Source organism: Phocoena phocoena, chromosome 13, assembly GCF_963924675.1.
Source record: "Phocoena phocoena chromosome 13, mPhoPho1.1, whole genome shotgun sequence".
In the NCBI taxonomy this organism is placed as follows: domain Eukaryota; kingdom Metazoa; phylum Chordata; class Mammalia; order Artiodactyla; family Phocoenidae; genus Phocoena; species Phocoena phocoena.
The window spans coordinates 78,618,725-78,646,512 of record NC_089231.1 but is presented as its reverse complement, the minus strand read 5'-3'; the positions used below and the strand labels follow the sequence as shown (position 1 = coordinate 78,646,512).

The 27,788-nt window shown below is 44.7% G+C and overlaps 1 protein-coding gene across 3 annotated transcripts in view; it reads left to right on the top strand.

Annotated features, from left to right (window-relative positions):
* The first annotated feature begins 12,670 nt into the window (after positions 1 to 12,670).
* Positions 12,671 to 27,788, top strand: part of FBXO21 (F-box protein 21) — a 34,946-nt gene continuing 19,828 nt past the window's right edge. For 2 of the 3 annotated variants that reach the window (XM_065889829.1, XM_065889828.1), the window contains exons 1-7: positions 12,680 to 12,918; positions 13,797 to 13,932; positions 15,839 to 15,933; positions 22,356 to 22,477; positions 25,325 to 25,471; positions 25,773 to 25,909; positions 26,873 to 27,009. In XM_065889829.1, coding sequence (XP_065745901.1) covers positions 12,680 to 12,918; positions 13,797 to 13,932; positions 15,839 to 15,933; positions 22,356 to 22,477; positions 25,325 to 25,471; positions 25,773 to 25,909; positions 26,873 to 27,009 — 1,013 coding nt within the window. Of the gene's footprint in view, positions 12,919 to 13,796; positions 13,933 to 15,838; positions 15,934 to 22,355; positions 22,478 to 25,324; positions 25,472 to 25,772; positions 25,910 to 26,872; positions 27,010 to 27,788 lie in introns of all 3 variants that reach the window. The other variant, XM_065889830.1, reaches the window with a different exon arrangement.

Below are 27,788 nucleotides of genomic sequence, written 5' to 3'. Positions count from 1 at the left end.
GCCAGGAGGGATGAGACATTCCCTGCCACAGGAAAGCTGGAACAGTCATGTTCTCCCATTGTCACTGTGAATTCTGTTCCCGTACCTTGTGTTGCAAAAGAAGCAGAAGTCGTTAAACTCCCTGAGAGCATACAGGTTTTCCCTTGGTTTCTATGGAGTGAGACAGCCAGGTATCTTTGCTTTGGGGGAATGCTTCAGACCCACCAAAATGGAGTTTTAGAAGCAGACCTGAGTCCAAATGCTAACCTACACATCTACCTGTATCACAAGGTGGATTAAATGAGATAATGCCCATAAAATGTCCCGTGACAGTTCCTGGCCCATTATAAACTATCAAATTCTATTTCACTTAATCTATATCATTTCTTGCCTCTCCAGTATGCAGAAGAAGGCACTGTGAAGTGTACAGAGCAAAACACATTTCCTCTCTTATAGAAGGTTAGGATCTGGGATGCAGAGACACAATTCTTAGAATCTACATGCAGGTCTGGGGTTTGAGCAATCGGTGGAATTCCACCAGCAGTTTTGGGGAAAGGAGATTGCAAGGATGTAGGAAGAGAGAGGGGAAAGACACAGACAGGGAGCATGCAGGGTAAATTGGGGCTGGCTTCAGACATGGCCCAGCTTTGGAAGGCTGCGGAGATAGGCAGGGAACAGACAGAATTTTGTCAAGGGATTTTGACTTTATTTGGTAGGCAACACAGAGTCCTTAGGAGTGCTTTTAAAAGGGGAAAATAAGGTGATTTGGGTTATGCTTGGAAAAGAATGTTCTGGCTACAGCACAGAGCCTGGATGGCTGACCTGTTGAACTATTGGTTGGTTATTGCAGAAACCCAAGGCTTGAATGAGGGAAAGGGCAGATGTAGTGATAAAGACATTCCGGGGGTTGAATTACCAGGACCTGGACTCCGACCTGTTGTGGAGGATGAGAACAAAGAGAGAGGCAAGAGTGTTGCCTCTAGGCTGAGAAATGGGTCTCAGGAGAAAAAAAACAGGCTCCAAGTAAAGCTGAGTTTTCAGAACTGACATGATAGCCAGCTTCTCCCCGAGTCAACAGGGTGGATCCTTCCAAGGTCCAGCCACGCCTAGATGGGCAGAAAGAGAACTGACCCCAGGCCAATAGACATCGGCCTTAGAACACGGGATTTTCTTGCCAAACACACTCTCAGCAGCCCCCTGCTTTGGGCTTCCAAAAGGAGGTCAGGTTTTGCCCTAAGTCAGGTTTGCCACAGGTGAGATTCTCTGACCCAGATCATGGTGCAAACGGTTCCTGCCAGAGTGGGCAAGCTGATGTCTGGACCCCCTTACCACTACAGCACTGGCCTTTTTAATTCATGCCATTCGGAAAAGCATGGACTTAAGATTTTAAGCCGGCCATGTTTCCTTGTATATTTCCGTCGCCCCTGCCCCCTATCTCCAGCATGGCACTGTGCCCACCTTACCCTCGAAGTCTTCTGTCTGCATCGGCATGTTAATCTGAGACTGCCTGCCGGTGACAAGGAAAAAGAAATATTAATCTGGGCTTCCCTTGGGACCTGCCCACACTCCCTGTCTTCTGCCAGCCCTCTCCTGCATCCAAATGTGCCATTCAGCTCAAGAATTACAGGCCAAGAGCTGGGATGGAGGATAAAGGATCTGAGAGGCTGAGGGAGTGACCGTGCCCGCCAGGGACTTAACACAGATGGTCCCCACACACCTGAATTTGGCCTTTGGGGACTAACACCAGCCTGGCCTCTCCTCTTTCTTCCACACCCGCCCCAACGTCGGTCCACCTGCCGGTCCCCGCCTGGTGGCACAGACACAGTGATGTGTCTCAGATGCAAAGACCCACGTAAACTTTCACGCCAGGAAAGCAGGGGCTGTTTGGGGGTGTGGGTGGGGTCTGTTCTCTATTAATACTTGTCAGAGCCGCATGCAGGGCAGGCGATCGGGAGTAAATACGCCTCGGTACGTTTCTGAGTTTGTTGTGTCCTAGAACGTCTGGACCGTCTGAGCAAGTGGGGCATGCGTGTCTGGTCCAGAGCAGAGCCCGTTCTTAAAGCAGGTGGTCCTGACAGGCAGGAACTGATCTGCCTGAAGATGCAGCTTTCCATAGTTTTCTAGAAAGTGACTCCAGGACATCAAAGTGCCCAGACTCGGCTTCTAGGAGACTCTGGTCCAGGGTCCATCAACCTCAGCACTGTTGGCATTTGGGGCTAGGGAATTCTTTGTGGTGAGGGCTGTCCTGGGCATTGTAGGGTGTTGAGTGGCACCCCTGGCCTCCAGCTACTAGATGTCAGTAGCAGTCCCACCCCACCCTCACAAGTCGTGACAACCAGCTATGTCTTCGGACGTTGCCAGATGTCCCCTGGGGGCAACAGAATCTCTACCGGTTGCCCCAGGCCTTCTCACCATCCACCTCCTGGAATAGGCAGAGCATTTCTCAGCCCGATGGTTTTCTCTCCATTGTCTGCCGCCAAGAACTTGAAGGATTTCAAAAGGGAATGAAAAAGTGTGGTTCCGCCAACTCCTGCCCAAGACAGAAGGATGACAGCGCCGATTGCATAAGCTACTGTGACCTTGGCATCCAGTTCTGATGAAGACCCACGGAGGCCCAGAGCCCTCCCGTGCCCCCCCCACCCCATCTGCACCCTGTTTTCCGTGTTGTCGTGTCATCGTTGTGATCGTAAGACCCACTCCGGGCTCAGCAGTGGTTACCTGGGGGGCGCAGGGTGCGGGGAGGGGGTTGCCCTGCGTTGCTGCACCAGTGGTGGTGGGTTTCCGTTCCTTCCTGGGCTGGGGAGCCAGGGAGGTGGGCCAAGCCGGTGTCACCTGTCACTGAACGCGCTGCCAGAAGCTCGGACCTCCCCCTACCTCTGAGCTCTCAATGCTGCTAATCTCCGCCAGGTGTCCCATGCGCTCCAGCACCTTCTCGAAGGACTGACGCCCGCCCCACGCTCTCTGCGAGGTTGTCCAGGCTGTGCTCACTGCATGCTCTTCTGTATAATTCTTATCTCCGAATCTGATGGAATTCAACAAAGTCTATGTATGCCTGTTTGCATCATGGTCAAAATATTAAAAAGTGGACTTGACGACTGACCGTGGTCTTTTGTTTGATTTGCTTGGAATTTCTCTTGTCTTTGCCCACTGCAGTGGGCCAGGTACCAGGAAGCCCAGTCTGAGACAGAGGCAGCAGGAGGCTGAATGGGGGGCGGAGGGGCACCCTTAGGAAGGCGGGAGGGGAAGCCTGAGCTGCAATGTTGTCTCAACAGAAACTTCAGCCAACGCTGCAGGGAATTCTGAAAATGGCCTTTCAGAGCTATCCCGATTTGGGACAAGAAGCCCTCGCTCTCTGCAACAGAAGCCAAGCCCCAAGGGCATGAGGGCATTTCCAGCATCCAGAGGAAGATCTGTTGACTCCTGACATGGATCTGGAGGGCACTTCTTAGCATCCTGTCCACCCTCCTCCCTGACACCTCTGCCCCCATCACAGCTGCATCCCTAGGAAGGACCCCCAAAGAGACGGAACCACCGTCTCCCTCAGCCATTCTTCCCTGTACGACAACCCTGAGACCCTGAACCTAGTTCCTGACTGGCTACAGACCGAGTTCCAAAAGGCAGAGACTTCAAAAGCCCTAAAAGGACAGACGAAGAGGAACCGACCCCAAATACCCTGACAGAGTGGCCACTATAAAAGGATCAAGTGGGGCGGTGGGCTTTATCATGCCCTTCTGGGCGTGGCCATTTAGACGCTGGGGCATTTTCACCTTCACACCTATTTCCTGGTCAGAAAGCACGAAACATTCGATATTCAACCTTTTAAATTACAGAGTTATTTATCCAACAGCAAACACATGGTTCCTGGACACCTCTGCCCCATCCCTGAGCCTCAGGCCCAAGTTCAAACATGAGATGCAGATCAGAGAGGAAGCAGGAGTCAGGGGATGCTTCAGTACCTGGACCCACGCTCTCCTACAAAAATGAATGAAAATAATGGCTAACAGTCATCAAATGCCAATCTTTACAAAAATGCTTTGACACGTTACCATTGCTCTCCTCAATTTAAAACCTGGGAAACTAAGGCGAAAGCAGGTCAGCCAGTCAACATAGCCAGTAAATGTTAGATGTGGAATTTGAGTCCAGACTGTCCAGCTCTCGAATCTGAATTTTTAACCACCACCTTGTTGTGGACCAAAAAAAAAAAATGTCGTCTGCCATTTCAGTAAACAAAGAATGTTCCCTGCCATTCTGGTAAACAACTAATGTTGCCTGCCATCAAGCCATCGGCCTCTGCAGCCCACCCCTCCCCCATGGCATACCTGGAAGGGGAGTCCGGATGGAGAAAAACAAGATGCTGGCTCTGATAGTTAAGATGTAAATGCAAGGAATAATTTCCATAAGTCCAGACTGTTAACATCTTCCCATACATAGAAAAGCACTAAAACCATTAACTTGAGATAGCTGGGGGGTTTGTGTGTGTGTGACTAGCAGTAATCTTTTGATATTTGACTACATGTTTGTTTGGGTTTTTTTCAGCAAAAACGCCTATATATCCTGGCTCCTCCCTTACTTCTTTGGAACAGTTCCTCAGAGCTATCTGAGAGGCTGCCTTCCCGGGCTAGAGTGCTCAGTAAGGTTCCACGTAAAACATAATTCTCAACTTTTAGGTTGTGCGTTTTTCTCCAGTCGACACAGTGCTGCTGCTAAGAGACCGTCACAATTCGAATCCTGGCTCCTCTACTTCCTAGCTGTGCAACTTTGGATAAGTTGTCTAACCTCTCTGTACCTTCACTTCTTCACTGTAAAATAGGCTGTGATCATTTTGACTTCATTGCATTGCGATAGGATTAAATGAGGCAACACACATATAACATGATGGAACGGAATGGACTGGAATGGAATAGAATAGGATAGAATTGAAGAGTCCTATGCACAAGTAAACTAAGGTTCTAGCTCTGGTTCCTTCCAACTTTCTCAGCCCTTTTCTCTTACTGAAGCTCAAACAGCCCCATGTTGATGCCATTTGTCATTTGATACTTAGGCACTGCGTTTCCCAGACCACCTGCCATCACAGGGGCCACTGGTTTTAAAAGCCAGGTCCTGGCCTCTCCCCACACCTGCTCATTAGCGCTCGCTGGGGATAAGGTCTGACACCGCCCACGTTTTTAACCAGCTCCCTGACGTGATTCATACACACACTGGAGTTTTGACAAGCCCAGCCTCAAAGGTGGCTGGGGACAATTTAACATTTATATGCATCCCGAATGGGGTGGCTTCTGTTGCCTGGCAACCAGGTGAAAAAATCCAAGTTTACACCAAAACAGAACCTTCCCAACCACAAATCGAAAGGAGAAGGGGATGGAAAACAAGTAGGGGAGGAGGGAAAAAGGATTTTTGAATCACTGCAGATCATTACAGAATATGGGCTTTGCAGTCAGTTAAATAGTAAAAATGTACTTCTTATTTTTTTCATTGTACCCTTGGCAAAATCGCCAAGGAAGCAAAAACAGGGGAAGTATTTACAATCAATATAGAGCTTAACCCACATCAGTAAAAGGAAATCACTTTCGCAATAGCCTCTTGAGGAAAATAAGATTAAGTTAATCAAATAGCAGAAGATTAAAACCAAAGTAATTAGTAAAGTGATTTTTTTTAAGTCTCAAATCTTTTGTATTACTAGACCTGGGAACAGGGTGGGAGGACAGGGGTGGGTGGTCTCCTGGCTTCTCGGCATCTTGGTTTTGTCAGCTGGAACTCAGAGTCGAGGTTGGAAGTTGATATTGGGAGCCCCACTCTCTCCTCACTAATTTACCGTTTCCAAGAATTTTGAGATCTTCGAGGGTGATGAGCCCCACATCTCATAAGGATGTGTTGGGGAAAAGAAGCTATTAAATGTGAGAAAGCCTCTGAGACATACTATCAACTCAAGGTGTAGTATCTGTGGCATTAATTAAACATTACGCAGTGAGTAATTGAATCACTTTCATTTTGAAGGCTTTAAAAAGAGTCGCTAATGGAAATGCAGTTATTAGCAGAAAAGCCTCCAGCAAAATCGGCAGGAAGAAAGACACCTGTTTCGTGTTCCTCCAAGCTGGCGCTAATAGCATCGCCTTCCTTGAAACGCACACACTGCCCCCAGATTGCCTTTCCAGAAACATCTCTTTTGGCCCGTCTCGCCTTCGCTCAAAGGCATTCGGGGCCACCAGGGACCAGAGCGGGAAGACCAACCCCTCCGGCCAACACTCAGTGCCCGCTCTGGCCACAAGCAGCCTTTGGGTTTCTGTTTCAGCCACTGCTCCACGCAAAGCTTCACTGATTCGCCCCAAGGTCTCTAAACACAGCTTTTATTTTCCTTCTGGCTGGCCTTTGCCTCCAGCACACCCCCTACCTAGAAAGCCCACTTTGCCCTCTCACCTCTGCGGATCCCACCTCTGTTGCTGAGAGCTGGACTCAAGCACTGCCTTTTCAGGGAAGCCCTCCTCTACCCACCAACTATACTTCCTGCCTGTACTAATCGCTTGGCATCATGGAGGTACTGCTTTGCAATTGTGTGTGTGTGTGTGTGTGTGTGTGTGTGTGTGTGTGTGTGTGTGTGTGTGTGCATTTCACCTGCTTCTATGTAACTGTTAACCTATTGCCACGATAATGCTGAGTAACAAACAGTTACAAAATCTCCCTGGCATACTGCTTTATTGCTGCAGAGGTTGGAGTCATGCCGCTATGAGCCAAGGAATTCAAATCGCCTCTACAAGCTGGGAAAGGCCGAGAACTGATTTTCACCCAGGGCCTCCAGAAGGAGCACAGCTCTCCTGATGTCTTGATCTTAGCCTCGTAAGACCCATTTGAGACTTCTGACATCCAGAGCCATAAGATCATACATTTATGTTGTTTTAAGCCCCTAAATTGTGGTAATCTGTTATGGCAGCAACAGAAAAGTAAAATCTGTATTTAATCTGTATTGATTTCTTATTGCTGCTGCTCTAGGGAAGAATCCATTTCCTTACGTTTTCCAGGTTTTAGATGCTGCCCACATTTCTTGGCTTATGGCCCAGCATCACTCCCACCTCTGTGTCCATCGTCACATCCCCTCTCTCTGACCTTGACTCTCCTGTTTCCCTCTTATAAGGACCCTTGTGATTACATTGAGCCCACAAGATTGTAGAGGATAATCTCTGCATCTCAAGATTCCTAACGTAATTACATCTGCAAAGTCCCTTTTGCCATGTAAGATACCTGTGATATTGTGGTTTATAATAGGAAAGATATATTTGGTCTTGATCCTATTTCTGGCACAGAACTCCTAAAATTCTTGGAATCTCCTGTGATAAGAGTGACAAAGGTGTCTTGTTATTAACAAACCCCTTTCAGCCACGCCTGAGCTTATGTTACTGCAGTGACTTTTGGAAAGCACCTGAGGAAGGGGCTGGTTGCCAGGGGAACCAACCAGCTGATTAGAAGGTTGGAACATTCAGTCCTATGCCCCTGACCTCCTCGGAGGGGAGAGGGGCTGGAGGTTGAATCGATCGCCAATGCCCAGTGATTTGATCAATCATTCCTATGGAATGAGGCTTCTGTAAAAACCCAAAAGGATGGGGTTTGGAGAGCTTTCAGGTTGGTGAAGATGTGGATATTTAGGGAGAGTGATGGGCTCAGGGAACACAGAAGCTCCACGCCCTTTCCCCATACCTTGCCCTGTGCATCTCTTCCATCCAGCTGTTCCTGAGTTATACCTTTTATAGTAAACTGGTGAATCTAGTAAGCAAAACATTTCTCTGAGTTCCGTGAGCCACTCTAGCAAGTTAATCAAACACAAGAAGGGGCGTCATGGGGAGCTCCGACCTGTAGCCAGACTGGTAGAAGCACAGGTGACAATATGGACTTGCGATGTGGCTTCTGATATGGGCGGGGCCAGGGGGGAGCAGTCTGGCAGGACTGAACACTTAACCTGTGGGATCTGTCTCCTGGTCGAGAGTATCAGGTAGATGGTGTCAGCACTGAGTTGAATTGTAGGACACCCAGCTGGTGTCGGAGAATCGCTTGGCAACGTCGGGGGGGGGGGGGGGAACCCGCACATCGTAGTAACCTATTCACAGGTTCTTGCGATTAGAATGTGAACATCTGTGGGAGCCATTATTCAGCCTACCATAGCCTACTCTCTGGCCCTCAAAGATTCACTTCCACCCCGCATGCAAAATACATCCAGCTCAATTGCTCTGCACTCATAGGATTAATTCACTTATTCATTAGAAATATAAGGAGGACCTAGTATGTGTCAAGCTCTTTTGTAGACATTGGAGAACAACCAGTAGAGTTCACATTCTACTGGAAGGAGAGAGGCATAACTGGTTTTCTTGAAGAGTATGTTAGATGGTGATAAGAAATTTTAGAGAAAAACAAAGCAGGGCAGAGTGACAGAGGGTTTTAAATGAGGTGGCCAGGCAGGGCTTCCTCAATTAGGTGACTGAGGAGACTTGGGTGGGTGAGGGGAAAAGCCACACACATCCAGGGGTGACCGGGCAGAGCTGTGTCTGTACGATAGCACAAAACCTTCTCATACACCCTAGCGGTACCTTCAGTAAATATTTGAGCAAAATGGGACAGAGGCCCTGCTTTTACGGAGGTTACCTTTTATAGGAAGAAATGTGTTTATCATCGAATTAATGATAAACTTTGGGTCCAACATCCAAGGCACCTTCTTTCCTCATTCTACATAAATGCCCTCCTGTTGACTTACAAGTTCATCCTTTGTGTTCCTTTTCTAAAACAGGGCCTCCAGGGAATTCCCTGGTGGTCCAATTGTTAGGACTCCAAGTTTTCACTGCCGAGGGCCCAGATTTGATCCCCGGTTCCCCGCAAGCTGCAGGGCATGACCAAAAAAAATAAAATAAAACAGGGCCTCCAAACAGTAAAGCTTCAGGCCCCTACTGACAGCAAAAAGAAGCACAACCTAAAAGTTTCAAGTCATGTTTTATTCGGGGACCTTACTGAGGACTCTGGCCTGGGAAGGCAGCCTCTCAGATAGCTCTGGGGAACTGTCCCAAAGTGGAAAGGGAGGAACCAGGATATACAGGAGTTTTTGCTGAAAAAACAAAAACAAAACATGTAGTCGAACATCAAAAGATTACTGCTAATCACAAAAAAAAGACATCTCAAGTTACTGATTTTAGTGCTTTTCTATATATGAAAATATGCAAGAGTCTGGGCTTATTAAAATCATTCCTTTGATGGGCATCTTGACTATGTAGGGCCAGTACCCTGTTTTTCTCCATCCTGAATCCCCCTCAGGGTGCACCATCGGGGGCAGCTGACGGCTTGATGGCTGCAGCATTCTTTGTTTACTGAAATGGGAGGCAACATTCTTTGTCCACACCCCGAAAAATCAGCCCGTGCTGGTGGGTGAATCTGATAATCACACCAAGGTGTGTATTATGACAGTTTGGGAGTGTGTACTGAATGGATAAAAGGGGTTCTGCAAGGGCAGAGACAGAAGCAGACTTAGTCTGTGGTCAGCAAACGTGTTTCTGCAGGCAAGAGCTTGAGTTAGACCTAAAGGGTGAGTAGGAGCTGCAGACACTCCAGGAAAGTGGCCCTGGATTAGCAGGTGGGAGGGAGAGTCTAGGGGCTGTATCAGAAGAGAAAGGATGTATTTGTTTATTTCGAGAACAAGGAAAGCCATAGAAGATGTTGAGGGGGATTGAAATGGTCTCTCTAGTTGGACTGTGGCGATCTCGTGGGAGAGGAACGTCGAAGTCCTCCAGCCAAAGATAACCAGAAATACACCGGTGGTCCACAAAGATAGGGTTATTCTTTTGCTACAGCAGGGAGAGGGCACCCAGGAGGAACTCTGGGGAGTCAAGGATTTGGGCTTTTGCTAGGGGATTTTAAACAGGAACTCAGGTAGCGGGGACGAGCTCTGTGTTAAATACAGTCAGCAGTTCAGTGAAAGGGTACCTTAAAAACTTAGAATTTTCCCTGTTGCCAAAATGGAAAGAGACACATTCCCTCCTTCCTTTCTTAGAGTATTTCCTTGACAAATTCTGCATGTGTAAATCTTTCCTCTGTCTCTTTGATACAGATGTAAATCTTTTCTGTGGGTGCTATTTTTATTTTTTTACTATGGTAAACTCTACATAACAGGAAATTTACGATTTAAATATTTTTAAGTATACAATTCAATGGCATTAAGGGCATTCCTCTTGTGTAACTGTCACCACTATCTCCTTCCAGAACTTTTTCATCACCCTAAACAGAAACTCTGTACCCATTCAGCAATAACCCCCCATTCCCTCCTCCCTCCCAGCCCCTGGTAAACCTCTAATCTACATTCTGTCTCTATGAATTTGCCTATTCTAGATGTTTCATAGAAGTGGGATCATACAATATTTGCCCTTTTGTGTGAGGCTTCTTGTACTTAGCATCATGTTCTCAAGGTTCATCCATGTCGTAGCACGTGTCAGTGCTTCACTCCTTTTTATGGCTGAATACTACTCCACTGTATGTCTACCATACATTTTGCAAATCTTTTCAAAGGCTAAATAAGCCTCTTGCCAATGTCACAGCCCAGAAATGTTTCTCTTAAGGGCCTGGGAACCATCTCTTTGAAATGCAAATATCAAGGAAGGTAGTGTCCTTTTCTCCCTGCGATGTGGGAGTCTAAGCACTCCATTTCAGGCTGTAACCACCAGCTTATCACAAAGATGAGCAATTTTATTATTCCTTGAGACAAAGGCAGGTAGTACAATGTGTACCCCATTTGCCAGGTGACCTTAGGATGAACTTGGAAAGAATAAACTAGGGAAAGTGTGATCAGGTCCTCTTACTTTTTAAGTGAATGGTAATTTACAAGCCACCATTAATCTCAGAAGCATGTACACGATGAAATGTTTGGCTGTATACAAAAGGGTGGGATTTCTTTCTGGCTTTGTAATCTCATTAGCAGGTTACCTGCGATGTGCATCACCATCTAGTTTAATGCTTGTTCAACAATAAAACTGTTCTCCTTTCCTAGGGTTTGGAGGGGATTTTCTGGATCGGCAGGAGAGTTTAATTTTAATTTGTCATTGAAAAGAAATCCATAATCGTTCACAGGAATGTCTTACCAACCACCTGTGCAGCTGTGGGGGTCTGCCTTCCACTTAACGGGCTGCAAACCTTACCGAGGTCTGCGTGTCACCAAGGCTGATATTCACATTCTCAGGGCCAGGCCTGAACTGTTTAAGAGCCACCCTGGAGACATGGACTGGGACAGTGGCTGAGGAGACAGAGAAGGAGATAGATTTGAGAAATATTAGGAGTGATCTTTTAGAGAAGAGAATTGCTTTCCTGTTCCCACAAAAAGTTTCTCTGAAGAAACTGAGGCACAGAGAACTTAACCTCTGTTGGGCATTTGAATACAGGTAGTGTTTCCTAGCACACTTTAAGATCTCAACACTTTTTCCAGGCTCTGTGGGATCTTGAAAGCATGCAGTGCTTGAAAGCAGAGAATCTGGAGCTACCACCTGATTCCAATTCAGAGTTGCCCGGCTGAGCCCTTCCCCATTTCCCGACCTACAAAATCAAGAGCACAAAAACAAGGTTGTTTTCAGCTCCTAGGCTTTGGGTTTATTTCTTATGCAGCAACAGGAACTGATGTATATGTATTGTTTCATTTAATAGGAAGATCTATTGTTATCCCCATTTTATAGATGTGGAAATGGAGGCTTGGATATGTTATCCTCTATGGGGCATTGGGATACAGAGGGTGAGGAAAAGAGAGGTCGCAAGGATGGCAGCAGGTTCCAGTTTTGCAGGAAGGGAGGGATGGTTGGCCCTTTCCAAGGCAGGAATCTTTGGGAGGGGACAAGGTAAATTACAGGGGGTGGGGATGGGAGAGAGGCGGGGGAGGACTTTGAGCTCCTGGGAGGCAAGGACACTGTCTTATTCACCTCTGTATCCCCAAGGCACACAGCCCAGGGCCTGTCACGAAACTAAACTGAGTTGGAAAAATAAATAAATAGGTGCAGGCACGGAAGTAAGAGAGTGCCCACCCACAGGTGAATGGGAACTGCTGTTTGGAGGATTCAAATCCAGGTTCGACCACTTTTTGTCTCTGTGACTTTCAACTAGTGACTCCCACCTTTATGAGCCAGGTTTTCCTTATCTGTAGAACGTATATAAAATGTGGTACCTATGGCAGAGGGCTCAAATGAGGCGTCCTTGAAGAACGGATTTAGAGTGCTTGGCAGGGCACCCGCTCATGAATATTAAGTTTGTTATTATTACAGCATACTGTTTAGCATACAGTCAAGCAGACAAGCGGATCTGGATTAGAATCTAGGACAAGGGACTCCCAACAAGTCTATCTATCTCCCTGAACCTCAGTTTCCCCATCTGTAACTTGGGGAGAAGAACAGTTCATAGGGTTATTGGTAAGGGCCGACGAGCTCATTGACAGGAAACGCTCCGCACACATAATAAACATGGATGCCACTATTATTGTCCATTCACAGCTTCCAGGCCCCACCGCGCTGTTATTTTCCAAAACGCATTTCCTTTCCTTGGCCACAGCTCAGCCCTTCGAGAGCAGCTGGGGCCGAGGGGGTGTGGCCACGGGCGTGGGTGGGGCGACCCTGGCGCCCACCCCTCAAGGCGGGTGGGCGGGGCGAAGCGGGGCGCCCTGGCGCGCGCGCGCGCGTGCGGCGGCCCCAGGTACGCGGACAAGATGGCGGCGGCAGCGGTCGACAGCGCGATGGAAGTGGTGCCGGCGCTGGCGGAGGAGGCCGCGCCTGAGGCAGCGGGCCTCAGCTGCCTCGTCAACCTGCCCGGCGAGGTGCTGGAGTACATCCTGTGCAGCGGCTCGCTGACGGCCGCCGACATCGGCCGCGTCTCCAGCACCTGCCGGCGGCTGCGCGAGCTGTGCCAGAGTAGCGGGAAGGTGTGGAAGGAGCAGTTCCGGGTGAGGTGAGCCCGCCGCCCATGCCTCCCGCGCCCCCTCTCTGCGCCCCACGGGGCCCGGGCCTGGCCGCCCGGAGCCGCCACCTCCCTGCCCGCGCGCGGACCCCACCCCCGCATCCCACCCCCGGACCCCTTCCCGCGGACAGACAGACAAAGGCCTCCAGGCCGCCGGCCCCTCGGTCCACGCCAAGCGGACCCGCCGGTGTCCAGATTGCGCATTGGGAAGCGCCCAGCAGCCGGCCCCTCCATAAAGGATGACGACCGTGGTATCACGGCTAATCCATCATGCGCGCTTCTTTTGTGCCCGACTCTGTGCTAGAATGTTTACACGGACCGGGTGATGCAGTGCTGCTTACAGCCCTTGGAGGAAGCGGGCGCATCATCCCCTGGCTGTTGGCTGAGAGCACAGATTTCGGTGTGGGACCCGGGATAAAATCTGGCCCTGGCGTACTCGCCGTGCGACCTTGGGGGTAGCGACTTCCCTTTTTTGAGCCTCATTCATCGACTTTAAACGGTGTTGATTAGACCTACCTTTTACTGTGGTGATTAGATGAGCTGATGTATAGGGAGCACTTACACAGGGCCCGGCTCTTCGGAGGCGCGCAATTAATGTTAACTGTGATTGTCATCACTATGATTGTTGTTGCTCCCACTGTCCGCATTTTATAAATGGGGAGTGGAAACACAGTATTCATACTGCTACGCCAAGGTCACGCCGAAAGCGAGTGCGTGCGTGCCGGGTGGAGATTTGAACTAGGTCCATCGCCAGGGCCCCTCTGACCCCTAAACCCAGCCGCTTTCCCTGTTTTCCAAGGCTGCCTTTGATTCGTGTTTGTCTGCCTTTGAGGCTCTCTTAAGCTGAGGGGGTGTTTCTCTCCTTGTAGGTGGCCTTCCCTTATGAAACACTACAGCCCCACCGACTACGTCAATTGGTTGGAGGAGTATAAAGTTCGGCAAAAAGCTGGGTTAGAGGCCCGGAAGATTGTAGCCTCCTTCTCAAAGAGGTTCTTTTCAGAGCACGTAAGGATCTGTTGATGGAGCTCTAAGCATTTGCATGGTAGTGGTGTCTGCGTCTGGGTCTGTAGGCATGAGCTCATCCAGCTCTTTTTGCTATCTCCCTTTTCAGTGCTCTCACAATCCCTTCCTCACTTAGATGGCTGCAAGAGTCATTGTGTCCTTTTCCTGCTATCCAGCAACGTGAAGCCATTTGTCCCTGCCAGCTTTACTTTTCTAAAGCCAGAGAGAATTGGGGGAGAGGGGGAGGGAGAGGGAAGGAGGGACCCGCAGCGCAGTGATCAGCATTGTTTCTCTTTAATTGGGTTAAACATATATTTTGCAACCTCCACATGATTGGGGGTACTATCCATGATTAAACACTACAGATTTCACCCAGCTATTTTCCAGAAGCGTTGCCAAAATTAATATGGTTCTTCTCTCTGGCTTTGCAGGTTCTAACCAGTAGTGAACTGCATTATTTGTTAAGGTAACAGAGGATTAAGACATGTCTAAAATCAAGACATACCTGTAAATCAAGAATTATTACTCCCTCAATTAAATCGTCTTGTATTCATTATCCCTGGAAAGTTATTTTGTTTGTTTGTTTGTTTTTTAATATTGCTGAAGTGCATGGGTGGGTTGGTTGGTTTCCCTTCCACAAAATATCTCACAGAAGTTTCTGTATCGGGTCCTGATTCTTAACTTTTTGTAAATTCTGGAAAACAGTCCACGCTAATATTTTAAGTTTATTTCTGATCGGAGGTCTAGAAATGGAGCCAGTCTGATTTATTTTACTCTCCTGGTTTACTAAAGATTAATTCCTATTTCTGATTTTAATTACTATTGCTTAATGAAGTTCATACGTTTTGAAATGTTTTCAAGGCTTTTCAAGTTTTGAAAGGGAAAATTTGAACTTTGGACAAATTTGAACTTGTTCCCCTATAGAGAATAAAACTAGCTATTTCCTAGTGGAATTCATTTCTATAAATGTTTGTTCATGTTAGAATGGTCAGAATTTATGTCCTACTTTGGATAAGCCATACGCTGGCTAAGAGCATTCATCATCACAGGTATTCCATTCTGGTTTAAATGTGTTTGCACATACATATATGTGGGTGCTGGATGTGTTTAATGCACTTGGACATGGGCTGCTAGTTTGCTGTCTCTACTTACAGTCCAGCTGGTTTTGTGTGCATACTTAACAGCTTGTGCCTTTGTCTAATAATAAGGCATTGTTGTGTTTTTTCCCCAGCTCCCTCTTTCCCTGTACCTCTGCTTGATTAGAAGCGTGTCGAGGACTTTGAACATAACAGCAGTATACTTAGGATTGATCTGTGGGTGGATGATTACTTTGGCTCAGGACCCTTGTATTCCTGTGTTTTCAACATGCACACAGGTTGACAAGAAATTTCCTGGCTACTTTCAAAAAGAAAAGTGGGAGAAGTAATAGAATTTTAAACCAAGGGGATCTTAAAACTCATTGGTACCACCACCTCAATTTACAGAGGAGAAACATGCCCAGTCGGTTAAGAGTTGCCCAAAGCACTGGACTTCTCTCTCTGGCCCCACACTCCTAGCTGAGTACAGCGTAGACTGCACAGAATAGTTACTGTGAATTAGGAGATTTTTGTATTTCTAGTCCTCATTTCAGAGCTATTTTTCTTCACATTTCCGATGTAAGTTATCACTTTCAGAAATTCCAGTCTTTGAAAAGATAATTCATTTACAGCTAACAGTTACGATCTGAACAAATTATTGTTACTCCACATGTTCCTTTGCACCTCTAGTGGGTGGGTGGTGCAAGATAGTGTGGGAGAGGTGTTAACCACTTCCATAGAAATGAGCAGCTTTGTTTGCAACTCAGATTTGTGTGTGAGAGTGACAACATTATTACTCGTTACTGAGGCCTCTTTGTGTCTCTTCTTCATAGGTCCCTTGTAACGGTTTTAGTGACATTGAGAATCTTGAGGGACCAGAGATATTTTTTGAGGATGAACTGGTGTGTATCCTAAATATGGAAGGAAGGTAAGCTGTAGATTTATCAGGGATTTTGTTAGTTTGTTTGTGTGTTTTAATAATAACCCCAGAATTAATTGCTGTAATTTGTATGTGACTGAACTGTGGTACATGTATTTCCAAATATTTCATGTTACATTCATGTTGCCATAGTTATATTTTTGAAAAATTCCATGTATATAAGTTAAATACCCCAAGACAATTGATATTTAAAGAAATGGTGCAAAAATCCTTTTGGGAGAATTAATATTTAGTCCTCCTATGGGTCAAATACTGTGCTCTGGGTACTTGTATCTGTATATCATTTGGGTAATACAGATTATCTTTTCTTTGTTGTCATCTCTTCATCTGCTACCACCAAATTTGCCTGTCATTAGTTGAATTAAAAAAATTTCTTACGTATGTCTTAATGTAATGGATAATTTTTTTTTTTTTTTTACAATTTCTGAATTCTGGTAAGCAGTAATCTTACTTTGGCAATGAACATTATAGATATTTGGTTGAGCCTTTTTTCTCTCCTGATTAAGAAGAATCCATTCTCTCTTGGTTGTTGCTTAAATTTTTTTATGCCTTATATTTTCTGCTGTGAAGGTTAATTTCCAGTTTACCTGAAAGATGACTTGGCTTCCAGCTTATCTGGAAAAAGTTAAGCTTAACCTACGAAAAAGATTTTCTGCTCTAAAAGTTCTAGAAACTTTACTAGTGATGGAAGATAAGAGTGCTAGTTTAACATCTTCCTTAAGAGAGATTATTGTGAAATGTCTCACAAACAGGGAGCAAGACATTTTTCTTGTTGTTTTCAAGGGGGTTTAGGAGAGAGAAATATCTATCAGTGGAACAGCTGTGGGGAGAGGTAAGATGTGTCACTATTCTAGGCCTTGGATGAGTTCTGATGCAGAGGTCATTTTTCTGTTTCTATTTTGGTTTATCTATAAATGAATTGAAGTGTGATCTAATAGTCAGTATTGTGCAGCCTTAAAAATAAAAGTCGACCTGGCCTTTTTACATACATACACATAAGCTGTTAAATACATAAATATTATACATACTCAGTTTATTGGTTGTTTTGGGTTTGGTTTGATGTTTAGTGCAGACTTTTTTTTTTTTCCTTATTTATGTTGTTTTTTTCCTTCCTTCTCCCTCCATTTGCACTGCCCTTCCCAGCCCCCAGTCCCATAATTTATGATGACAACCTAGGTTGTATGCTTCCATGCTAATATGATATACATGCGGATGGAGGGGGATCATCACTTTACAAAACTGAGATCAAATAATAGGTACTTTTCAACATCTTTTTTTCCTCATTCAACATTGCCCCGTGGAAATCTATCCTAATCAACGGTAAAAATCAAATTCACTTTTGTTAATGGCTGCATACTGTTTTGTAGTATATACCATAACTTATTTAATCATCCCCCATTAATGGGTGACCACTTTCTTCTCCATTTTGTTACTGTGGAGGGTGGTGTTGCTAGTGCATTCATTTCTGAGTATTAGATTCCTGGGGATGGGTTTCCTAGGTCAGACTATAGAATGTTGTTTGAAAAACGTAAGAGATAACATGTCCTTGAATAAGAAGACTTACCATCATGAAAATGTTGATTCTTCCAAAATTAATACATAAACTTAGTGCTGTTCCAGTTAGGATCCAACAAGAGTTTTGGGAGGGGAGAGTTCTGTGTGTTTTGAATGGATAGTATTGTCATAAAATATATACAGAATAGTAAATTCACAGGAGCCAGAAAAAACAATTTTTAAATAATCACAATGGGAAACTTGCATCACTAGATATTAGAACATATTATGACACTACCTGTTATCAAACAATACAATACTTGAATAAAAATAGATAGCTATATCAGTGGCAAAGGATAATTCAAATTCATGTCTCAGCATAGCAGATAATTTAATATATTTAAACTCAGAGGGGAGAAGATGGGTTATTTAATGAATGGTATTGGATATAACTGAATATCCATCTGGAAGAAAGTAAAACTTGTATCATATACAAAAATTAAATTCCAAGAGATTAAACAACCTAAAATTTAGAACTGTCACAATGAAAATCCTTCAAGAAAATAGGAGACTTCATGTACAATCTGGGGATACCTCCTTAACCAAGACTGGTAATGCAAAAGCAATAAAAAAAAAAAAAGACAAATGATTTTGCAATTAAACAAATAGACTTGTATGACCAAAGAAACCATAAACAAAGTCAATAGAATCCTTAAAATTTCTGAAAAGAAATTGAAAAATGTACAAAGGATAAGAGGACAACATTCTCAGAAGAGCAAGTCCAAGTGGCTGGCAGTCAAGTAAAAAGACCTTTAAGTTCACTCTTCGAAGAAATGTTAAATAACAATGAAATATTGGATTTTTCCTTGTCAGATTGGTAAAAAAAAAAAAAAAAAGACTAAATATGCACAGCCACTAGAAGTGTGTATCGTTATAGTCTTCTTAGAAATTATCATAAGTATGGTACCCTTCGGCCTGACAAGTATTTTGAACCTAAAACGGGGTTGTTTTTTAATAATAAGGAATACTCTCCTGTTTGTAAGTATTTGGGGATGACGGTTTTCATGAAGGACCCTCTTTGTATTCATTCCTGGCAAATGCTTGTTGTTTGGGTATGGAAAGCATAGGAAGGAAGAAGGGTAGTTGGTGCTAAGGCACCAGTCCCTGGGTATTTAAAAACAGTTTACATTTATGGTGTTTTATGTGGTCTTAAAAGAAGAGTACATCCTACAAATAAAGATTTGAAGCAACATATTAAAAGGGCATACACTATATCTGGGAATATTGACCCAGAATGACCAGCACTGAGACATATTTCAGTAAAACTACTAGATTTTAAAGACAGAAAAGTCCTTTGAGGATCCAGGCAAAAAAGACAAAGCCACTTATAAGGGAGAGCAAATCAGAAATCATTAAACTTTTCAACAGCAGTACTCTCTGCCAGAGAAAAAAGAGTAACACATTTAAGATACCCAAGGGTGGAAAATGTCAGCCGAGTATTTTTATATCCAGCCAAACTGACTTCCAAGTGTAAGGGCTGTGGAAAAACTCATCCACTTGAAAGAACTCAGGGACTTCTTAGCCCTACCTGAAAAATATGCTAGAAAATGAGCTTCAGACAACCAAAATAGCTAAAGAGACCCTGATGCAAGAACTAGTGGTGAACATTAAATACATATTTACTTGTAGAATTAAATCCAAGTGACAGGTGATAGGGGAAAAAGTATTGTATGTGATGGCTGTACGCCCTGACAGTGTAGACACAACACAGCTGTCCAGAAGAAATGAGCAGAGGATGGGGGAGATCGTGAACAAAATATTTAGGTGTTTTCAGGAATCATCAAGGTGATAAGAATATCGGTCTTGTTATTCTGAGGCTGGTGTGTGTGTGTGTATAAAAGAGCGAGGTAGAATAAAGCAAATGAGTGATTATGTGGTATTCTAATTCATCACTGGTATCCTGAAGAAGCAGGATTCTCCTGGAGGAAAAAAAGATATAGATACAAAATAGAAGAAGGTAAAAACTGTATAGTTCTGAATTTGAATTAGATGTGTCAGTATGAATTCATGAGATATTTTATGTTTAAATACGTGTAGGTATATGTGTGTGTGTGTGTGTGTACACACACTTATACACTAGACTTCGTATCTGCCCACTGAAAAGGTCTAGAAACAATAACCAACCTAGTAGAAATGATCATCCCTAGCACTCAGATTGTGGTCTTCATCCTACTCCCCATCAAAAGCAGCCAGGGTTTTTGGAGAAGCGCCTGATTCTAGGTCCAGAGCAAGCAATGTAAAAGATGACCCTGGAAGCATCTGGGAAGCCTAGAACCAGGTAGCGAGAAAAGTAACAATATTTCATGTCAGAAGTATTCAGGGGCCAACGTGAAGAGGCTTCCTTTGGCCAAAGATGTAGCGATTTTGAGCATCAGCGTGGACAGTAACTAGAATGGGTGGAAATACAGCAAATATGTTTAGCTCCATGAGTTCATAATAATACTTAACAACAACTAATTGGTCACCTTTGGAGGATAATAAGAACCCAAATTATTATTTTGGAAAACGATAAAGGGAAAGAAGTGAACATTTATCCTGCCTATTCCTACATACGATGCCACTGGGGGACCAAATAGTAGATGAGGGGAAATTATTCTTTATAGAAGTATTCCAGCTAATAATTAAAAGGGATGGCTGCATTAGAACATCACCACTTTATGGCCTCTAATGAATTAACAGACCTGGGCCTTTGAGTAGCAATGGCTGCTGACATCACAGAAAGAGACAACCAAGGCATGATTGCCTCCTTATGGAACTCACTACCACCTATGAAGTCGTCTTGCCAAGTAAATGGAATCTGAATCTGATCAAGCCTCTACGTCCAATTTACAGGAATTTAGAAGACAGAAGAACATGTTATGCTACACCATGTGGATGCAGTCAACAAATTCCAGACTATGGGAAAGTACAGGTCAAACAACCAGGTTTCTTCAACAAATAAAATACAAGGGGAAAAAAGATGAAGGGGGATCCTGTGAATTAAGAGACTTAAAAGCATGTAAACAGACTAGTCTGGAGTGTTTAGGAATACACATTTGCAAAAACTCTAGAGAAAAGCAAGGTAGTGATGACCATTGAGGTGTGGATTGTGATCATTGTCATGGGGGGGAGGAGAGGGCCCATGGGGAGCTTCTGGGGTTTCTGCAAAGTTCTATTTCTTGGCCTAAGTGGTGGATACAAGGGTGTTTCCCTTATAATAATTCATTAGGCTATTCGTTTGTTTCATGTGATTTTCTAGATTGGTACACTTTATAGCTCAAAGGTTAAAAAGCTAGTAAAACCTAGCTCTGCTCATTTTCACTTACTCCCTGAAGATTGGAGAGTCCTTTATTTATGAAGCCAGGCCAATAAGTTAATCATTGATTGTCTCCCTCCTACTTCCCATAATCCCTGTGCATATTTGGGAGATCTGATGAAGAGTTTCAATCATTCAGCAAGTATTTATTGAGCATCTGCTGTGTGTCAGACACCATTCTAGGAGCTGAGGATACAGCAGTGAGCTCAACTTAAAAAAAAAAAAAAAAACCTTGCCTTCATGGAGCTCACACTCTAGTGGAGAAGAGAGATGCTTAACAAAGTTAAGACATTAATTATATTAGAAAATGAGAAGTGCTATAGAGGAATATTAACCAGGGGAGAGGGTGAGGGAACGATACGGGGGGGTACAATTTTAAATAGAATGGTGGGAGAAAGCCTTACTCAAAGCGACATTTCAGTCAAAACCTGCAAGGAGATGAGGGCACAGATTGCAGATCCCCAGGGGAGGAATGTTCTAGTCAGGAGGAATTGAGTGCTAATGCCTAAGGTGAACTCCAGCCAGGTGTGAGGAAGGAACGGCCGGGAAACCAGCATTGCTGGCGGCTGGACTGGGTGGGGAGGGTGATACAGGAACTGAGGGCAGACAGGTAACGGGGCGAGAGTTTAAAGGACCTTTTAGGTCATCATTAGGACTTGGGCTTTTATATACTTTGATCGACATGGAAAACCATTGGAGAATTTGGGGCAGAGGGTTTTTGTGCTATGACTTAACATGTCACCTGGCGCCCTCTGGCTGCCATGTCGAATGTAGACTGTGAGGGGCAAGGATCAAAGCAGGAAGCTGCTATGACACAGACAAAAGAGGACGGTGGTTTAGATGAGTTGGACGTGCTCACATTTCTGATATATTTTGACGATAGGACTAAGAGCATAGGTGGATGGATTGAATATGGCTGTGAGAGAAAGCAAGGAGTCAAGGATGGCTCCGAGGGCGTCCTAACTGGATGGTGGAGTTGCCTTTATCTGAGATGGGCATGACTCTAGGAGGGGAAGAAAGTTAAGGTCTCATCAGATATTGAAGTGGGATGTGGTTGTAGCAGTTGGATACACAGGTGTGGAGTTTAGGGGAAAAACCTGTTCTGGAGAATAAATTGGGGGGTGTCAGTGTGGATGGTGTCTGAAACCTTGAGACTGGATGAGATGGCAGTGAGTGTAGAAGGAGAAAGGCAGCAGCCCAAGGTCCGAGCGGCCAGAAAGCTTCCAAAATGCCTTTCTCCTGTCTCCTGAGACTCACCCAGCTCCCCTGACTTTTCAGGTTTCTCTTTCATTTCCTATTAGTAAATCTGAAGCCAAATGGATAACTGTTTCTTGAGTTTCAGCACAGCTAACTTAGTGTTAAATTACAAATGCCAAACCCTAAATTGTGCTGTCAGCTTCCGTGGTACGTACTATATGCTTGTGAGCCAATTATACTTTTCTTGTTAAGTGGACTCTTAACGTGGTATGATTAGTGTGAAGTAAAAAGATGGATAATTGAGAATTTTAATATCTTAATTCTTATTGACTCATTGCTTGTTTGTTTATTTGTTTTTTTCCAGAAAAGCTTTGACCTGGAAATACTATGCCAAAAAAATTCTTTATTACCTGCGACAACAGAAAATTTTAAATAATCTTAAGGCTTTTCTTCAGCAGCCTGATGATTATGAATCATATCTTGAAGGTGAGACTTCAACATTGATATTTTGATAGGCAGCTGAGTTGTCCTTAGAGCAGCAGTGAAAGTGGCCCTGATGGAAAAGCAGTGGAAAAGTGAACTGTGCTACATGGGCCTCTGGAGGTTGGGTTGTATGGTCTGATCAATTAGGTAGGCAGAACGATTAAATTCAGAGCTAAGACCTGGTCAAAATCTTTAGCGGTCAGCTAAAGAGACAGTGTTTATAAAGATGCACCATCGGGCTTCCCTGGTGGCATAGTGGTTAAGAATCCGCCTGCCAGTGCAGGAGACCCGGGTTCGAGCGCTGGTCCGGGAAGATCCCACACGCTGCGGAGCAGCTAAGCCCATGCACCACACCTACTGAGCCTGCGCTTTAGAGCCCGTGAGCCACAACTACTGAAGCCCACGCGCCTACAGCCCGTGCTCTGCAACAAGAGAAGCCACCACAATGAGAAGCCCGCGCACCGCAACGAAGAGTAGTCCCCACTCACCGCTACTAGAGAAAGCCTGTGCGTAGCAACAAAGACCCAACGCAGCCATAAATAAATAAATAAATAAATTTAAAGATGCATCATCGGTTCAAAGCATGAGGCTGACATTTTAGCTAATGAGGTTAATTCCCTGTCTCTCTAAGCTTTGAAGCCTCATTTCAAATCAGAAATAAATGTGTCCAGTTTTGTCTCCATGTGACCTCAAGCAAATCCCTTAACCTCTCTGGTTGGAGTTTAATGAGGACAAAATGTTCTTGCATGTCAGTGAGTCTTGTTGTCCATAATGAGAACTGAGTGGAAAGAAGTCCAGTGGACAGGCAAGATGAAGGGAAGACCTTTCTGTTCCTACTGAGTTGAGCAAGAACAAAACGTGACTTCATTTTTAAAAAACTATTTTAAATTCCTAGCATATTACACAAACACTCCCACAAATTATGGTTATGAAATACAGATATGACTCTTCCTTCACTTTCATTCCCTACTCCCAGCGACTTACGCAATTCATTGATTCTTTATCCTTTCCAGCGTTTCTCATAGTCGTGTCTCCGTTCTGTTCTTGGTGTCGCGCAGGCTGTTGCCACCTCTCCCCGCAGCAGCTTTCTAAGTAATACTTGCTTTCATGGGCATCACGCCCTCCTGCTCTCAGGTCAGCCGGCCTAGCCTGAAACCCAGCCTTTCCAGCACTCCGTGTGAGCCTGCGACGTGGCCAGCTGATTTCCTTTTTGAAATTAAATCTCTGCCTGCTTTCAGTGCCCTCCATAATTCAGCCAGGCCTTTCCCCATCACTCTCTGAAGTGTCCCATTTGCTCCAGCCAGGCCACTATCCTCACTGGCGCCATACACATACACCTGGCTTCACTTCCTCATTCGTGGTATCCCTTTTCCTTAGGATTCCCTCCTAAATCCTACTCACCCTCCAAGTTCATTTCAGGTTTCACTCGCATTAAGTTTCCGTGATAACTGCAACACTTGCAGATTTTACTGCCTCGGACCTACAGTAGCAGTGGCTGGTAAACCCTATCCATCCTCTGCTTCCTGTGTGTACAGGTGTTTCTTTAATAGTCACTGTGTTTCTTGTGTTCCTTGTCCTTATGTTACGATCAGGATGTACTCCGCAGTGTGTAGTGCAGATTCTTGTTGATTGAACCATCCAGAAGGACAGGAAGTATCTGCTTCAGTTCATTAAAATAAAATATCCTCACCACCCTGGAATCGTCACACATGCATCTTCTGTTTATTCCACAGTCAGGAATAACTTGACAGGCTTTATTTATGAAAACAATTGCTTCTCTTTCATCTTTCAAATATTAAGTAATATTATAATTTTCGGCAGCTCATTCACATCAGTGCTGTGGACACTGGGTAGCTGTTGAAGGTTTTTAACTAGTTGAGCGAATAGAAATTGGCTCCAAGGTTTTGATCCTTGGTGACCAGCTAGACTCATCTGACGCCGTTGACGAAGTCGAAGCAGCAGCAGATAGGACGGGCTGCGGAGCTGCGCAGCATAAAGCCCTTCAGCCGACAGCTGGGGGAACTGAGTCCCGAGGAGACCCAGGAGCCATCCCCTGGCTGGTGGCAGAACTGGGGCTGGTGTCCAGGTCTCTTGATACCCACTGGGGTGTAAGTAGGGGATCCAGGTCCTGAGCTGGTTTGAGACCTCTTGAGTTTAAAGTGACTCTACAGCTTCCCGAGGGAAAACGTCCCATAGCAGACGAGCAGGTTAGCCCACTGGGTCTCGGGTTAAAAAGTAACCTAAGGTGGTGAAGAGTAGTGATTTTTGAGAGACAGTATCTCTGGTGGGCTCTGTACAGCTTACTAGCTGCGGGTTTCCTGAGTGTAACTGTTTAATTTCAAAGTCCAGTTATCTCCAAAGTCCATTTACCGGCTCACCTTTCAGAGGAATAATTTGTTGAAATGGTATATCTGACATTGAGGGCTTTCAACTATTTTTTTTTTAAGTCTCAATGAACTGTCCTATAAGTGTTCAGAGTTGTTGGATTTTGAACTATAAGAAAATTAGGGACAGAGAAGTAGCTTGAAAAGATCTCCTTTATGGTATTTATTTCTCTTCCTAGTAGACTGTGGAGATATGGCATGTATCACACAGTTCTTTTGAGTCCATGACCTCTGAGAGAGTTTTGGTATATTAAAAAAATAATAATAATAACGAAATGTAATCTTCTTTGCTGTAAGGATGTTGCTCCTTCTCAGTGTCTTAGCAGCAGCCAGACCTGACATCCGAGATAGGACCACATCTGGAGGAGTGGTGTGAAGAGCTGTGGCCCCAGGAGTCTGCGGTGAATGACCACTGATAAGAAAAGGTGGAAGTAGGAATTTATTCGGTAATTCTTGTTCATTTCAGGTGCAGTGTATATTGACCAGTACTGCAATCCTCTCTCCGACATCAGCCTCAGAGACATTCAGGCCCAGATTGACAGCATCGTGGAGCTTGTTTGCAAAACCCTCCGGGGCATAAATAGTCGCCACCCCAGCTTGGCCTTCAAGGCAGGTGTGGAACTGCTTCGGATACAGCTGTATTTGCAAAAGAAAACGTAGAGTAATTGATTAATTTGGGGAATTCTGCAGTGCATTCCCATTATGTCCCCAAAAATCGACTGATGATACAACCACATGTTCACCTGGGTGATGTAAAAGACCTCAAATAACGTGTTGTCTTTTCCACCCTGGGTTGGTAACACCTGATGTATATTCTTAGGACATTGCCAGTGTCTGCATGTTAAAGGTTATTTGGGACACTGGTCACAACGTTATTTGTGCTTGTGTCCTCAGAGTAGGTCTCTGTATTTCAGGTGAATCCTCCATGATAATGGAAATAGAACTCCAGAGCCAGGTGCTGGATGCCATGAACTACGTCCTTTATGACCAACTGAAGTTCAAGGGGAACCGAATGGATTACTATAATGCCCTAAACTTATATATGCACCAGGTAAATATGTGTATGATAGAAAATGTAATAATTATATATATATTAAGCTTATCTCTGATAAACTGTACAGTTACTGAGGGCAAATAATAGATTTTGTTCATCTCTCAATGCCCAGTGAAACTCATTTTTGCCTCTACTGTGAGGATATTGCTGTGGCTTTTACCTGCTTCATCACAGAGCATCCTCTGAAAACCCTTGAAGTAAATTCCTGACTAGAAATAGGACTTCTCTGACTCAGTGTGATCAGTTTGCATCTTGTGAACACTAAACTATGAAACTAACCTTTTTGCACTGGCTTCCGGGAAGACTGGAGGAAACACATGACCAGCTACGTCATTGATGCTTGTTTTTTATTTGCTTCCTACTTGTCTCTTTTCATATCTGTTCTGTTGCTCTCCGTGAGACTTGTATTTTCTTTTGTCATATCTTACACACGTTATCTGAAATGGCCTTACGTTCTTCCTAGAAGAAGGAGGGCCTAAATCACAGGTCTGCACACTTTTTCTGTGAAGGGCCAGACAGTGATTCTCCTTGGCTCTGCAGGCCACGTACCCTCTGTCCTAACCCCTCGGTTCTGCCACGGTCAAGCGAAAGAAGGCACAAACCATACGGAAACAAAGGCATGTGGCTGTGTTCCAGTAGAATGTTGTATGTGGACATGGACATATGAATTTCATATAGTTCTCATGTTTCATGAAATAGTATTCTTTTGACTTTTTTAAACATTAAGAAATATTAAAACTCTTCTTATGCAAGCCATCCAAAAACAGTTGGTGGGCCCGATTTGGCCCATAGACTGTAGTCCGAGAGCCCTGATCTAAGTAAATGAAATATTCATCCACTTAAGCCTGAAAACCTGTCCTCTCACCTGATGCACAGTAGGTGGCCACTGAGAAGGTGTGGGGAAGGGGTGAGAAGGTGTGATTCATCTCTGTGAAGCTAAAGCCTTCTTTTCTCTGCTAGGTTTTAATCCGCAGAACTGGAATCCCAATCAGCATGTCTCTGCTCTACCTGACCATTGCCCGGCAGTTGGGGGTCCCACTGGAGCCTGTCAACTTCCCCAGTCACTTCTTATTAAGGTGGTGCCAAGGTGCAGAAGGGTGAGCCATCCGTGACACATCGTGATTGCCCTGAGGATTCATTTCCACTGTGCTGAGAGGAGATGTAACAACAGAGGTTAAAAGGGGGCCTAGGGTGGTGATGGAACTGGTTTGCTCTTGACTGTATCCACGTCCGTGATCTGCTCGTGGGAGAAGTGCACTCTGGATCTTTGTCTTATTTCTCAGAACTGCATGTGAATCTCCAATTACCTCAGAGAAAACATTTAATTTTAAAGAACAGGACTAAGAGTTCAGGATCTTCTGTGAATCTCAGAGTCCCTTTGTTCCGAAGCAGATCAGTACAAAGAGTTCTTAAAGAAACTGTTACTTCCCAGTCTTCCGTAAAATCTCCCCCCAGAAGAGAGGGAAGGAGGGAGGGAGAAGCAGGGGAGAGGGAACTGGGCCCAAGTTCTTCATCCATGTGCAAAAGCAAATATTCAAGTTCTCAGCAGCGGCACTCCTTTTAGGCAAGGTTGGTGACCTGATGCGCATTTTGCAGACCAGGTTAATGAGTTCTATTTTGTTCTCTTGTTTGAGACCTGGTGTCCTATTGGACATAAAGCTCCCTTTCAGCTATAGTCTAGAGAGACTGGTCTCTTTAAAAGTGCCATCTAGAGGGAAAAGAAACATAGTTATTTAATTACATCCTGTTACTTCAAACTACTTCTTAATGACTGGCTGTGGTACTGTTTGGTGAAGTGATGAGTGGAATGATAGAAAGTAGCTGAGCTTTGAAGTTTGAATTTAGACCTCGGTTTCCTCTGAGCCTCAGTTTCTTC